This window comes from Cydia strobilella, chromosome 22 (assembly GCF_947568885.1).
Source record: "Cydia strobilella chromosome 22, ilCydStro3.1, whole genome shotgun sequence".
NCBI classification, from domain to species: domain Eukaryota; kingdom Metazoa; phylum Arthropoda; class Insecta; order Lepidoptera; family Tortricidae; genus Cydia; species Cydia strobilella.
Window position 1 is genome coordinate 10,166,753 of NC_086062.1, and position 16,614 is coordinate 10,183,366.

A 16,614-nucleotide genomic window follows, 5' to 3' on the forward strand; every position below is an offset into this window, starting at 1 on the left:
TGAAGTGGCCATATCAAATAAAGGCATAGGTCCATTAAACAGCCAAACAGGATTATTATAATGTTGGTACCGCGACTATTTAGGTGTCTCAAATAGGTTGGCGTATTTTGAGCAGAAATACACTTCTATTTTGAATTAAAAAAATCAAATGGCGGCAAAGCAAATCTTACTACTTTTTTCTGTGAAAATATATACATAAGAACGTTGCTTCTGTAAAATATTTCCTTTATATTTGTATTTATTGCGCCATTTTTGAGAAAAGCACTATATATGACTCGGCTGGAAGGCTACTTGCTGGTTTCGGATTCAATTAAACGGACTCCCAAGGTCGTCCGTTTAAAACGAATCCTCAGCCAGCAAGTAGCTACTTCCGAGCCTCGACAATAATGTACTAATAAAATAAAATATAAATATTATTTATTGCTCACCAATATGAAAAAGAACATGACATACAAGTTAAGCACTTAAAATAATATACAGGGTCGCTAAAAAATAAGTGCATTCCCGTTACCAGGGAGGTTTTGGGATTATACTGAGCAACTTTTAGGTACTATGGACCAACCACGAAATCGCGAAAAAATTTTTACCCTCCCATAGGAAATGGACCAGCCAAAATGTATGAAACACACAATTTTTTTTTTCACGATTTCGGGGTTGGTCCCATAGTAAAAGTTGCTCAGTATAATCCCAAAACCTCCCTGGCAACGGGAATGCACTTATTTTTTAGCCACCGTGTATAGGTATTTCATCTTATTCTCAGTCGATATCTCAGTAGCTGCTGGACGTCCTTGTTTCCCAGCTACTTGCTTAATTTAAGGAGTGTAGCCCTTACGGTGGACTTGAGCATTCTCGCGAACAGAAGACTGATTAAACTGACTGATTAGACTGCTTAAAAACTGCAAATATTCGCTGTTCCGCTCGAGTGAATGTTCAAGTCTATCAGCACCTTTACCCTACAAGAATAACATGCTAAATAAACCGCTCATGTCACGTCACCGCTCTAGAAAAAATTACCCAGTCAGCCGGTGTGAAGTTGACGGCTTCAGCGAAGTTGTATCCCTGGTTGAAGCCGGCGTGGTACGCGCGAGGGAACGTTATCACGAACTCGCCCGCGCGCTGGTCAGTCCTGTGAATAATATTGTTTTAATTTGTTGACAATCAAAACACTAAGGTCCTAAGTAGGTACATATATGAAGGCAAAAATATCGATCCAGACAAATGGCTCAAAAATATGTGAACACGACTTTATTGTCTAAGGTAAGAGCGTACACATATTTTTGAATCTTTGGGATTGTACATATATTTATGCCCTTGACTGTAATAAGGTCAACTCGTGAATGTGTTTAGAAAAATATCAAAAAATTCTCGAAAATTTCTGCAAAATATTACTGAAGCAATATAGGAAGTTTAGAATAACGAAGAAACATCGGGATGTATTATAAATTCAATATACGCGATACAATCCGTTTTCATAGTTTTATTTCATAAGTTTAGAATAAATTGAAATGGAACGAATGGATGGACATGGAAATAAAATCTTTGATTCATACAAATACGTTCGGACTAATTTTCAACATTTTTTAAGCAGTACATTTAATAATTTTGGAAACTTTCCGTCGGTATACTAATAGTACACCGAATTAAATTAAATCATAAATGAGTTTGTGTGTCTTCGGCAAGTTACTTTACTCCGGTAGCCTTTTAAGAAGTGTAACACTCTTAATGTAATGTAATGTAATCGTTTATTGCAGACAAATAGTCCATATTATGTACACAACAATTTACAAACAGAATTAAAAATAATTTAACCACAAAATTCTTCTTAAGGTAGATGTCGCTGAGGTGCCTCCCTTAATTAAATTAAAATTAAATAATCATTTATTGCAGATCATAACAATCCATAGATTTTGTTAGTTAATACCCATATAGTGGAAATATTTGCTGTCCATGGATGAGGACTTGGTAGCTCGGTAGCACTGGGCTAGCGATCCCGTCTTGTGAGTTCAAGTCTCACCCAAAACAGTAAATTTTTCCACATTTAAATTTATACAAAATTAACTTAGTGGTACCTGTAGACGGGCACGCCGGCTCGCATGAGTATGTTGGGGTTCATGATGGTGACGAGCTGGTGCAGCAGATCTGGCTGCAGTTGGAACAGCTCGGGGGCTTCGGCTTTCATGGCGGCCTCGAACTGCTCGGCCTTCGAGCCTGGCACGCCGTACCTGTACACAAAGATGATTAGAAAATACGTATAACGTATTAACATTCTACCGCGATTTCGTTAGCGTAGAAGATATTAAAAACAGTTGGCTCATCTACTTTAACCCTTCATAGAGTACACTTATATGTGACATTGAGGTACCATATTGTCGCTTACCATAAAGACGAAATCTACTTGTATCTTACTTGTATATATACGAATAACCTGTCAGAGCGTCTTTATGGCAAGCGACAATGTGGTACTTTTTGCTTGAAAACGACACATATGACCGACGCTTTTTGTTTTATTTTTCGCAGATTTTTAGGTTTTGAAAAGGCGATCAGGTTTGAATCGTGTATTGTTTTAAATCTACAACGTTCAAGGGTTTGCCGAGCTTTAGGGACTAAAATAAACACGAAAACATTCTCACCAAGTCTTGGGCTCCCCCCAATGTAAATAATTGATAGAATAACTCCAGTGGTCCTCGTTATGCCAGCAGAACGTCGCGAAACACATGCCCACGTACAGCCATGGGACCTGCGAACAAATTAATTTGTTAAAACAGTTCTAAAACGATAGATAACACTAGACCGCAGCCAAATAACACTAGACCCTACTCATAGTGTTGTGTTTCTGCCGGTGAGTAAGGTTGCCAGAGCTCAACGAAGCCCGAGGGTGCGGAGTGTTAGGGTCGGCAACGCGCATATAACTCCTCCGGAGTTGCAGGCGTACATAGGCTACGGAGACTGCTTAACATCAGGCGGGCCGTATGCTTGTTTGCCACCGACGTAGTAAATATAAAAAAATATATCGGTAAGTTGAGGTAATGCACAAAACAAAATCTCGTGTAGGTTCACATTGGGATTTTGAAATTTTTACTAGAATAGTAGCGCCTTTCCGTGAAAAACGAGTGCTCGCGTGGAGAGCATTTTAGAATAGAATAGAATAGGATTGTTTTATTGCATATCACATTACAAAAATGGATGGAATAGAACATAAAGGTATACATGTGACACCCTGCAAGGGCACAGCAATACAAGAGGGCTACAAGTAGGTAGGTGATTTGATTACAATTATTTTACACATTTCATTAAATTAAGAGTACACATACATTCAAACATTATTACATTATTTCCTTAAATAAACAAAGCACGGTAATATTTTCACCTATTGACTTGATCAAAATATTCATTAAGAGGCCGGTGTCGATTTTGGTCGCAAAAATGTAATATTGATAGATTTACTCCGTGAAATTTTACACCTTATGTTACCTAATTGAAATAACAAGTACTGGTTTCTATTAGCACGTCTTCTTATCTTACCTTTTATCAGATCAGTTTTTTGAAAACAGACTCACTAAATTAGTAATGTTTGCTTTTCTGATGGACGTTTAGGTAAACGCGCGTAAAGCACTGATTTTGTCGCTCTTATTTGTAAATTTCGTAAAGTTTGGACTGCTAAACATGGTAATTTTGTATTACACATATCCTGTACTTGACGTTTATCAGACTACATTTTTACTATTATGACTTTGAAGTAGTGTAAATGAAAGTTAGACGAAATCAATTTTCTCCAGAAATTACTTCAAAACAAGTGACAATTTCTAACAATCTACAACATTTGCTGAAACTATACTTATACATCAATTTGTATAATTTACCACCATGATTTTTTGATGAATTTTTAAAAACTGCCCCTTCTCTTCATGCATTACCGGTGACGCACGCTCGCGACCTCATTATTAAAAGGCATGATGAGAAGACGTGCTAATAGAAATCAATACTTTTTATTTAGATTACGTAACAAAACGTGTATAATTTCAACGACTAAATCTATCAATTTTACATTTTTGCTCCAAAATCGACTACGGCCTCTTAATAGTATAAAAACATCCACTAATCAAAAATAATTTCAAATGTTTTAAATACCTAATTGATAAATCAGTTAGTAATTTGTATGGGGTAAAAGAAAAATGCACCTTCATTCCAGATATGTCAGCGTTGATGTGTCCAAGCACAGAGCCCTCCAGGACGGGCAAGTTGTTCAGGTTCCAGCTCGACTCTGCATACTGCTGTTCACCGGGGTATAGATGTGCGCTTGACTTTGTAGGGAATCCTGGACAAGAATTATAAATTATTATACTGTAGGGATGGAATGAGACGCCAAGTGGAAACCAGTATTTTATTGGTTGCAACTTATATCAGAACAAAATCAAGTCATACAAGTTAAGTACCTAGGTACAAAATATATAACATGTGAGCGGAGAGCGGTATGCTGGGGCGTTCTCACTAGGCTTGAGTCGGTCATGAACTAAGAACTGTTAAGAATGAAATCCCGTGAAGGACCGAAAGGAACTAAATCTTTTTGCACGCTCTAGATCGGTCTTTAGGTCCTTTAGTTGGTGGGATTGGAGAGCGCTTGACTGACTAAAACGGTAAATGGATGGAACGAAACGGTTGACAATGTCGCTGGCACGAGTGTAAACGAGATGAAAGAACGACGTGACACTCCTAAGCCCGTAAAATATGAAGAAAACTAATATTTTTTTCAGATGTTTTTTTTTTATTGTGTTAAGGTGTTTTAATGTTTAATATCGACACATCGTATCGTACAAATTAAATTGTATTCAGTTACTAAATATTGAAAAAAATCCAATGAAAAACCGATTCCTATTCATTCCCGGCTCTCAACAACCGAACTGAACTAAAGGAACTAAAAGACCGAACTAGTTCGTTTGACCGAGAGCGGAGCGCTCTCTGTAGTGACCGAGCAGGCACAAGCCTAGTTCTCACTCCTTGCTCGATCCCTCAGGGGATGTCCAACGCTAGACTAAAGGTTAACCGAGGATGAAGCTTAGGGCGGTACGTAGCGACGTTCTCACCCGTGCTCATTTGTTGGTTTACCTTGAGGATAGCAGAGGCCGTCTCCCAAGCTAGACCGCTAGCTAACGAATGATTATCGGCGGCCGCGCACCGCCTTTTATTCAGTGCCGTGCGCCGCTCGGAGATCTTCGCGCGCGCTCGGGTCGGTCGGTCCGCTGAGCGCAACAGGTAGTAGTGTGCGAGCGAGAAAGTATTCGGATCCGCGCGCCTCGCGAATACTAATATTATTCTGTCTCGCTACAATACTTATTTCACGTTTAAGAATATTGAAAACTAGTGGTCTATTCCAGTGAGACACGCAGCACCGATACTCGCTTGGTTCGCCGTCTCATAGGAAACGCCATTACATACAACGTCCCGCTGCGCGGAACGAAGCGACCTTGTAAAAACTTATATTTTTAATGCAGTTACTCAAAAAGCGCTACTTTACGTAGCTGTTTAGCGTTCGCAAAGTTGGTTTTTGCAAATAGTGCTTTTTACTTTTCCAGTGTACTTTTTCGTATTTGTACCTCATGCAACAAATATTCGTTTCGCAAATGTATTCAAAAACGTCGTTCGTAGTACGTGTGCAAGTGTCATTATTGTAATTTTTTGCCGGCATGTCACTTTCGCGCTTACACACCTGTTAGAACGTGGTAGCAATGGTGACAGGAGATAAAAATGCGACCGTGCTACCGTCGCTAGCTTTAAACCGTCAACCGTAATTTTTTAGTAGTTTTCACTTTATTGCACAAAACAAGTACATAACACAGAGAGGATACAGTAAATGTTTTAGATTTTACTAAGGGTTTTTGGAAACAATGCCACTCACCAGATCCGTGGTCCATAGAGTGGAGATCGGCGCCGTACTCAACGGTGACGTCTTCGTCTATCGATGAAACTACCCGCCAGAACTCCTTTTCTACCGTTGGGGTTGGCACCATCTAAAAAATCGTTCAGTGTCACATAACCTCTGGAGACCCAAGTAGTTTTGTTTTTGATTTTGGAACATTTAGTTTAACAACAAAAGTTTAATTCATTACGATACAAGTGTGAAAAATAGGAAATTCGAAACGAGCGGCGATAAATTAAAACACCACCCAAGGGCATCCTGTTTAGCATCTAGTTTGTGTTCTATGTGTTATTTTATAGTGTTAGTTATTTATCTCACCTTTATTGCACAATACAAATATTAATTAAGTACAAATGGCGGACTTAATACCATAAGGCATTCTCTACCAGTCAACCATTGGACCAAACAGAAACTTACAATTGGTGCGGAAAAGAAAATTAGTACAAATGATAAAAATCACTATCTAAATACTACATTACTATTATCAACGACAATTTCAAGTGTTGTCTAATGTTCTTACAAATTATGATGTTCAATAAATGTATATTCTTTCTTTCTTTCAAATCGTCAAGAGTTGCAAATTACCTATTTGCACATGTATCGTACCATGTTTTACAGTACATATGGCCCTTTAAATTTTCGACATAGTCACGTAACGTGCTAATTATCGCACTAGTGCGGTAAAGTAGCACCATATGTACTGTAATAATATATTACTTACCTAGGGCAAAAATAAAAGGGTTTCGAAATATGTCGCGTCACTCGCGTCAAGTCTAACGTTGAACATTATTCTCTAATATTTATTTATATTTGGGCGCCTTCTCCTGTTTAACAGTATATTAAATGCAGTAAAAGTAAAATTATAAACATCAAATTCTTACATGTACGGGCATATTGAAATAGTCCGACTTGAACTGGTCGGCCATCTCTCCGAACTGCTGCAGCGTGTACTCTCGCGACGCCTGCTCGAATCCGAACGCCTCCGTCGGCTTCGATACCTGTTCAAACATAAACAATAAGCTCATGGTTGTGTCCTAAGTACAGAATGAAATGTTTTTCTGATTTCATCATGTCAGCCGATAGACGTCCACTGCTGGACATAGGCCTCCCCCAAGGCTCGCCACTCCGACCGATCTTGTGCCGCTCGCATCCACCGAATTCCCGCGACCTTCACCAGGTCGTCGCTCCATCTTATTGGAGGCCTACCGACAGCTCGTCTTCCGGTACGCGGACGCCATTCTAGAACCTTCCGGCCCCACCGGCCATCAGTTTTCTGATTTATCTTCGAAAATCATTCATTCATTCAAATCATTGGACCTTAGATTTGAATATTATAAAAATACTCCTCAAGTACTAATCCCAATTTTTTAAGTAACACCTTAAGTTTAAGTAACAATGTTATTATTTTTAGCCGACTTAATCATAAGAAAAAAAAAAAGGTTAGGAAGTTCTGATTTAGTTGAAAGCCTCACCTCTTCTGCGAGGCAGACGGGGCAACGCCAGTCGCCTTTGGGCACAATGGCGAGCGGAGGCACGAGGCAGAATGTGTGGTAGGAGTCGTCACAACCGTCGCATAACAGCATTTGTTCCTCGATGTCGCCTCGTCCGCAGACGCGGCACATGTATTTTGCTAGCTGAAAATAAAACTTATGTTATGGTTTTTTACTCATTTTGGTAGCTTTTTTTTTTTTTTTTACTAGCCTAATTTAGTGTCCCACTGCTGGGCAAAGGCCTCCCCTCGTTTCCTCCACTCGACCCTGTCGTTTGTAGTGTCCCGCCAATCCGGATAAAATGCGTCTAAGTCGTCCCGCCATCTCCTTTTCGGCCTGCCTGCACCCCGGCCAGCACCATCTATGGTGTTCCGTGGGTCCCACTCGGTAACCATTTTGGCCCACCTTTCAGGGTGCATGCGGCAGACATGCCCAGCCCAGTCCCACTTAAGCTTAGCGGTCTGGACACCTACATCTACAATTCGAGTTCTGGAGCGCAGTTCCGTGTTTCTGATTCTATCAGTTCTGCGAACACCTAGTATACTGCGCTCCATCGCTCGCTGGCAAACCTTGAGTTTGGACTTTTGTTTTGGTAGCTATTTCAAAACATTTTAATACTAAAACAGCATTGTTGGATTTAGCTGTATTAGCTACTTTTGTACCTACGTATAACGATATGCTGCATTAGAACGCATCAATTCAACACCCGAATTAGCTCCATGCATGTTTTTACTAAGACTCCTCTGTCCGTCTGTCACCAGGCTGTATCTCATGAACCGTGATAGCTAGACAGTTGAAATTTTCACAGATGATGTATTTCTGTTGCCGCCATAACAACAAATACTAAAAACAGAATAATATAAATATTTAAATGGGGCTCACAACAAACGTGATTTTTTTGCTGTTTTTTTCCGTGATTGTACGGAACCCTTCGTGCGCGAGTCCGACTCGCACTTGGCCGGTTTTTTTTTTTGTAATTATAATTTATAGTCAATAGTCAATATATTCTTTATTCAAATAGGCCTAGCAACAAGCACTTTTAAATTGTCAAGTTTTAAATATTACCTTAATATAAATATCAGAGCAATTTATTGATGCAGTTATTATTATTCATAAAAACATTGAATTATTATAGATATGTCAAACTTTATATCGTTTGAACACCGAAAAAAATAAAAATACCTTCACATTATTTTATTAATAAATATTTAAAATGTTAAAATTTTTTGAGCGGTTGTAACCCTCATAATTTTTGACGCGAATTCGACAGAGCGTGATGACACACGTTGATCACACATTGGACGGTCCAACTGACGTTTCGTTTGCTACTAATGACACTGTATCGTTAAGTATAAAGACAGATAAAACCTGGTCTAACTGTTGATATGTGTATTATTTTGTATTACTATGTACAAAGATAGATATAACTCCGTAATAGATGGATACAGTCTAAGGAAAAAACGTGCCACGAAAATCACGAAAATTTGATTCTCGATTAGATGGCGCCACTAGTTTTGGCCTACTCTCGTATAGAGGGCGTTGACTGTTTCGTTTGTTATTTATAATTTTAACGCATACCAGTGAAAGAACATGGGTCAAAGTCTTTATGTGAACTAATCTGTCGAACGCGTGACGTCCTGACGTCACATGACGTTCGCGCGTTTCGCTCACTAGCTTTTCGCGGGCAATTTTTTTACTTTTTATTTATTATTTAAAGCAATTAAATGATAATTTAATAACGGAAATGCATTTGTAACATGATAGAACGGTAACAAACATCCGAATATTCCGAATAAAAAATATTTCGTTCAAATATAAACTTCATTTATAAACTTATTGTATGGGAAGTTTCATAGATCTCTGCCGCGTGACGTTGATCAGTCTGGTACTGGGGTTGGTGCAGCGGGCCCTTAAACAGTTTACACATGTTTCACAATGAATAGATGTTCGGTTACCGGGTCCAGCGCCCTTGGGCTGCTGGCGACGGGCGTGGTGGGCGGCGCAGAGGTGACGGACACGGTCATGACATGTGTCACAATGAATAATAGATGTTCGGTTACCGGGTCCAGAGCCCCCGGGCTGCTGGCGACGGGCGTGGTGGGCGGCGCAGAGGTGACGGACACGGTCATGACATGTGTCACAATGAATAATAGATGTTCGGTTACCGGGTCCAGAGCCCCCGGGCTGCTGGCGACGGGCGTGGTGGGCGGCGCAGAGGTGACGGACACGGTCATGACATGTGTCACAATGAATAATAGATGTTCGGTTACCGGGTCCAGAGCCCCCGGGCTGCTGGCGACGGGCGTGGTGGGCGGCGCAGAGGTGACGGACACGGTCATGACATGTGTCACAATGAATAATAGATGTTCGGTTACCGGGTCCAGAGCCCCCGGGCTGCTGGCGACGGGCGTGGTGGGCGGCGCAGAGGTGACGGACACGGTCATGACATGTGTCACAATGAATAATAGATGTTCGGTTATCGGGTCCAGAGCCCCCGGGCTGCTGGCGACGGGCGTGGTGGGCGGCGCAGAGGTGACGGACACGGTCATGACATGTGTCACAATGAATAATAGATGTTCGGTTACCGGGTCCAGAGCCCCCGGGCTGCTGGCGACGGGCGTGGTGTGCGGCGCAGAGGTGACGGACACGGTCATGACATGTGTCACAATGAATAATAGATGTTCGGTTACCGGGTCCAGAGCCCCCGGGCTGCTGGCGCCGGGCGTGGTGGGCGGCGCAGAGGTGACGGACACGGTCATGACATGTGTCACAATGAATAATAGATGTTCGGTTACCGGGTCCAGAGCCCCCGGGCTGCTGGCGCCGGGCGTGGTGGGCGGCGCAGAGGTGACGGACACGGTCATGACATGTGTCACAATGAATAATAGATGTTCGGTTACCGGGTCCAGAGCCCCCGGGCTGCTGGCGCCGGGCGTGGTGGGCGGCGCAGAGGTGACGGACACGGTCATGACATGTGTCACAATGAATAATAGATGTTCGGTTACCGGGTCCAGAGCCCCCGGGCTGCTGGCGCCGGGCGTGGTGGGCGGCGCAGAGGTGACGGACACGGTCATGACATGTGTCACAATGAATAATAGATGTTCGGTTACCGGGTCCAGAGCCCCCGGGCTGCTGGCGACGGGCGTGGTGGGCGGCGCGGGCGCGGGCGCGGGCGTGACGGACACGGTCATGTTGCTCATGCGGTGCTCGCGCAGGCGCGTGGCGCGCGGCACGCGGGCGCGCGCGCCGCAGCTGCCCGCCGGCGACATCCACTTGTTCTCGCGGGGGCCTACGGACAAGAACACCTTATAATCTCGCTTCTTTATCTTTTTATTCGTCGGCAGGGGCAGGGAGTTCATATTCTGGCATTAGAACCTAAAAGCGCCCCCTCCGTATGACTGCCCTCGGCCGCGGGTTCAGACACACTACTTTAAAGATTGATCCAGCACAAGACCAAAATAAAACTTACTGCGTCTCTGTTCCCCATTCTCTTTCTCCTTCTCCTCTTTAATCGGCGTCTTGACCTCCTTCGCCTCATCGGCCCCAGCCAGCGCCCCCTCCGTATGGCTGCCCTCCGCCGCGGGCTCGGGCTCGCTGCTCTTGAAGCGGCGCGCGGGCGACGGGGTCGCGGCCGGGCATTTTGAGTTAGAGCGGCTTCGCGTTGTGTTCGCCTTTTCTGGGGTCTGATCGCCTTTTACTTCGATTTTCTGAAAGGAATTACAAATTAGAGGAAATGTGAATGTTTACATGTTTGAGTGTTTAGATGTTTGTTCTTCCATCACGCAAAATACTGTTAAAACTTTGACCGATAAAGACGGTCATAGATAGGTTATATATAATAATATATATACGTATAATGAGCGAACTCTGCGAACAATAGGGTATTTGACAAATTTTTATTGAAGGTATCAGGCGATCAGGTTTGTTTTGAGGATCAAATGTCTGTATTCGGTGTTTGGAAAACAAGGAAATTGCGATTTTGTCGATGAAATATTACGTTTATGTATATTGTTGCTATACAATTTTTTACAATGTAAGCAATCCTATTCCTATTTGAAAGTAAAAAAAAAATTTTTTTGAGACGTATTTTTTTATTATTCCCATAAGTTTAAAATTTATTGTGATAAATTGTTCATTTTCTACCTATTTAACAAGATTTAGTTATAAAATTCAACATGTCAACAACCCTATTGTGATTCTTAAATGTCGTTTACTCCGCTCCGCTCACGCCTATTCAGTAGAAAACAGACTCCGTACGGAGCCTGATCAGCTTGCAGTGGAAAGCGGGCATTAGAAATGTACTCCCGTCCCGAGAGCGGGGTTTTCTCAAGTGACATCAGTTTCTTTGAAACCGATAGTAAATTATATCAATACAGCAACTTGTAATAATTTTATCATCTTGTTGATAATTATTGTAATCAATTGCAAATATATCTAAAGAGGAAGTTAGAAATGAATGTCAAGATGCTAAGTTTATAGTTGAATATTTATAATAATATTCCGTCTACGCTGTTTCCGCCGAGTTAGAAGTGACAATGTATGGGAGCGTCATTTGGCGTGTAAACTTGGTCAAACTCTAACAGTCGCGAGCTAAAATAAATATAGCCCTGTACTATAGACGGGGCGCCATTTTCTAGTAAAAGGGTTTGGGGTTACGTTTGGATAACGTCCTCCAAGCGGGACTCTTCAAGACACCTAGGACAAGACTTCCGCTTCATCTCGTCTCTCGTAACCCCAATCCCGCAAAGCCGCAAAGCGGGGCTCTGTCGCCTGGGTATTTCGTCGTAAGGGTACTGTAGGCGTTTATATTGGTTCTTTAGTATGGAGCTAATGCCCTTTCCTTGTGGGTGGCCCATGCGCTGTGCGATCTTGGTCCTCATGTCAGAGACACATAGGACTAGACTTATTCTCCTTACTAAGGAGCTAAGGACCCCCACAAAGCGGCGCTTCGTCGCCAAATAAAATAGTCCGTCGCTTAGAAAAAGTACCCGTCAAGTACTTACCGTTTCCTTATTGTCCACGGCACGACTGCTCTTGAACACGTCGTAAGGGTACAGTATGCGTTCATAGTGAGAAAAAGTACCCGTCAAGTACTTACCGTTTCCTTATTGTCCACAGCACCACTGCTCTTGAACACGTCGTAAGGGTACAGTATGCGTTCATAGTGGTTCTTGAGTATGGAGCCAATGCCCTTTCCTTGTGGGTGGCCCATCCGCCGTGCGATTTTGGTCCATTTTCGCTCCGCCGAGCATGCGTCGAAGCCGCCTGTGAAAATCATCATCATCATCATCATATCAGCCAAAAGACGTCCACTCCCAGAGTAGCTAGTATAAATGTTTGAGACTTACCGGCTTCTTTAACAATTTTGTGCAAAGCGTAGAGATCAAGCGGCTTCCTCTCAACTGTGGGGATCTTGAGGACGGAGCCCTGAAGCTCCCAGAACTTGATTATCTGGTCCAGGAAGTTTAGCTTCACCCTCGTTATAGCCTGTGAAGATAAACGGTAACCAAGAGTTTAGAAAAAGGTCGTGAATTCCTGATTTACACACAATTACCTACGGATAACTTAAGTTTTGTCTCAATTAAAGAAAAGAATAGGTGGTGAATTTTTCTATTTAAAAATTCGGTAGTCCGTAAAAAATTGGGGAATGCAATACAACACCAACAGTAACATTAATAACTCTTACTTTCCATTCTTTATATAAACTAAATATAATTTAAGTGCAAGTGTGACAGTGCACTTGTGATCTTGAAACGGAAGGTAATTTTCAAATTAATGCCCTTACCAGGATTCGAATCTAGGACCTCCTGCTTCGCAGGCGGGGTCACTAGGTCTCTACCTAGGCTAGGAGGCCGTGCAGAACAGTTTAGTCAAGTTGTAAAGAAGTTTACCTCTAATTCATTTAACCGTTGTATCCGCGGTGTGAACCGCAGACGATCGACGTCCACGGCGAACGGGGGTTGCCAGTGCTAAAACAATAATAAATACATGAGGAAAACATTTCAATGATTAAAAACTAAATTTCAAATTTCAAAAGAACATTCAAAAAAGGTTCGACGCAACAAGCTAGCAAAGTAAATATGTAGGTGACAATTTAATAGTGTTCAACTTTAGGTAACCTTAGGTAGGTCCTAAAACTAAGCTTAAACTTAAGTATACACAGGTACATAGGAATCTGTTAACTTGCAAAGAATTCATTGATATTATAAAATACTTTATTAATTAGCTAGTTTTTAAGCCTCCGTTGAAAAATAATTCCGTCTAGCGCTTTCAATGGTTGAATTTCAATGGTCATAATAAAAGGGCTTTTTGTACAGTCGTCATCAGATATGTCGGAGCGGCCAAGGCGCTCACAAATATCTGAACACGCCTCTATTGTCAAGGCGCTAGAGTGCGTGTTCAGATATTGTAAACACCCTGGCCGTTCCGATAGATCTGATGGCGACTGTACAGAGAGTTGTTTACTTCTACCTTTAGAAGGCAAAGATCATATTTTTACTGGTCACATATTGCTTTTATATGACGACTTATTTACAAAAAATATTGACGAATAGACGGGCTCTAACACAGTGGAAAATGTTTGTCTTCAAACACAGCCAGGGACATAAATGAACCTGAGTTACTCAATTTATGAATATTTACAATTTTGCATTTAACAAAGGTGTGTTAAGTAATAGCCTATTCAGTCAGAATGCATCAAAGAGGACTAATTATTCTAAACTATTACGCAATTTCAGCTAAGGCCACAATAAAGAAGAATTGACATTTTAGAAAAAAAAAATTAAGAAAATCACAGGGGCAAATTTGGTTTTACATATTGATGATTAATAATTTCATAGTGATGATTAAGAGTTATTAGCATATCATAATATAACTATGCAGACCCCCCCCCCCCGGATCCGCCCTTGTTCTTTGAAGCAGTTCAGTACAGTTAATAACAGTTTCTTTATACAACTTCCATTCTTGACACAATGTTTTGAGTTTTCAGTGTAACACGAGTGTATTGGTCGACAAAACATACGTGTTAGTTAGTGTTTCTGCTTAAAATACTTCCTTTACTGCAACAAAATCTAAAATAGTACATTTTACAACTAGTGTGAAAAGAATGTCTTTTTACCACTAGTACCGAGGTAAATGATAATTTTTAATACAGTTGCTCAAAAAGTGCTACTTTTTGTGGCTGCGTAGCGTGCGAGAAGCTCAATTTCTCGAACTAGTGCTTTTTACTTTTTAGTTCCAAACTATACTTTCGAAACGCAGTTAAAATTGAATTTAGCGCGGAGCAGGTACCAGGGCCTCATGAGTTATGAGGAGGTGTCGTTGACCAACCCGCGCCGGGCCCGCGGCGGCCGCGGCCGGGGCGTGCACGAGTATGAAGGTATCGCGGGCTGCGGCAGCTCGCGTATCTTAGCTGTATAGGTACTTTTGGTTTTGGTTTGGTTTGGTGGTATGATTCTACTAATGATATATTAATTTATTATTTTTTCGCAATTGTATTAAAAAAAGTCGTTTACAACACGTGTGAAATGTCTTTTCACACTAGTTGTAAAATGTACTATTTTAAAGGGAATCTAATTAAAAAGTTTTATTTAGATGCGAAACATAATTTTTGATGCAATTTTTTTACTGCAGAGCAGAGTTCACATATAGGCAATTCTAAATCCAAGGGGTCAGCTTTGTGATAAATCCCTTGGTCTCGATGTTGTCACATCAGCTCAAAATCATCCCATTATGTTTGTAAGTATTTCATAAGTATACCAAATTTTTGCCTTATGTTGTACCAAATCTCTCTCTCTCTCTCTTTAGCCTTTTCTACCCTTTGGGTGTAGGCCTCCTTCATTTCGCGCCATTCGTCACGGTTCTGTGTGACTTGGAGCCACTGCTTCCCCGCAGTCTTCTTGATGTCGTCGTCCCAACACATCTGGGGTCTACTTTGAGGACGCTTGTTGCTGTTGTACCAAATGTTTTACCTTAATTAAGGGCGCGTTTATGAACAGAACACGGAAAGAGCAAAGCACAAAATTCTATCTTGCCAGCATGCAATGGAGTGAAGTATTTTAAATTTAAGAAGAATACAAAAAACAAGAAATATAGACATCCGCAAGAGGACAAAGATAACAGAACAGATGCCCTGCAGTTTAGTCTGAAACAAAAGTGGAGGTGGGCAGGTCATGTAGCAAGATATCAGGATCAAAGGTGGACAAATCTTGTAACAAAATGGCTAGGCCCAGCTGGAAAGAGAAGAGCGGGAAGGCAAAGAAAAAGATGGGCAGATGACATTGTACAGGCTGCGGGAAAAAAATGGATGGATGTTGCCACCGACAAAGAGAGGTGGAGACAGATGGAGGAGGCTTATACCCTTGGGGACCACTAATGTAGGATAAAGCTAAATAATAATAAAAAAGTAAAATTATGAACAGTTAACTTGTAAAATGCGCGACAACAAAGAAAAATGTAGTAAAAAAGTGCATAAAAAGAACACCAAACACCGCGTTGCCTTAGACAGACAGCACTGAAAAGAACTGAAAGAGGCCTATGCCAACAGGCACACCATACTAAGGGACATTTTATAAACATATCTACCACAACCAATATATTTTATATTTGTATGGTCAAGGAATTTAATTTCAGAACGATTTCGTACCTTGTCACAGTGAAAACAGTATGAAGTTCCTAGCGAATTTCATATTGATTGATGTTGTGACAAGATATGAAATGTGTACAGTCAAAGGCAAAAATATTGATCCAGACAAATGGCTCAAAAATATGTGAACACGACTTTATTGTCTAAGGCAGGGATCGGCAACAGGCGGCCCGCGAGCCTTACTGGCTATTTTGTATGTAATTTTGAGATTTCGTTAACTACTATGTGGGCCTTGGCTGCTAAAAGGTTACTGACCCCTGGTCTAAGGTGTAAGAGTGTACACATATTTTTTAAACTGGGAATGTATCTATATTTATGCCTTTGACTGTACTAAAATTTTATTGTTTAGACTGTTCTATTGTTTCTTATATGAAATAAAGCCTTATTTAATTTAATTTAATCTCAAAAATAGGCAATTTCACCTAGCTCGGTGCCTGTAGGCCGGCAACAATATAAATAAACTGCATACAACCATTTTCCAGTGTAAATTAATGCAGGCCTTGTAACATTGTTGAATTTAATCGAATTTAAACTATCGTGAGACATATTAACTTTCATTTTATAAG

General features: G+C 41.2%; 1 protein-coding gene across 1 annotated transcript in view; it reads right to left on the reverse strand.

The window, feature by feature from the left end:
• Window positions 1-16,614, reverse strand: part of LOC134751448 (lysine-specific demethylase 5-like) — a 71,629-nt gene that overhangs the window by 52,951 nt on the left and 2,064 nt on the right. Inside the window, exons 2-13 of the mRNA XM_063686856.1 lie at window positions 13,296-13,373; window positions 12,753-12,891; window positions 12,503-12,669; window positions 10,874-11,111; window positions 10,515-10,693; window positions 7,387-7,548; window positions 6,796-6,912; window positions 5,894-6,005; window positions 4,179-4,315; window positions 2,631-2,737; window positions 2,070-2,222; window positions 1,015-1,126 (exon numbers count right to left, since the gene is read on the reverse strand). Coding sequence (XP_063542926.1) covers window positions 1,015-1,126; window positions 2,070-2,222; window positions 2,631-2,737; window positions 4,179-4,315; window positions 5,894-6,005; window positions 6,796-6,912; window positions 7,387-7,548; window positions 10,515-10,693; window positions 10,874-11,111; window positions 12,503-12,669; window positions 12,753-12,891; window positions 13,296-13,373 — 1,701 coding nt within the window. The remainder of the gene's footprint in view (window positions 1-1,014; window positions 1,127-2,069; window positions 2,223-2,630; window positions 2,738-4,178; window positions 4,316-5,893; window positions 6,006-6,795; window positions 6,913-7,386; window positions 7,549-10,514; window positions 10,694-10,873; window positions 11,112-12,502; window positions 12,670-12,752; window positions 12,892-13,295; window positions 13,374-16,614) is intronic.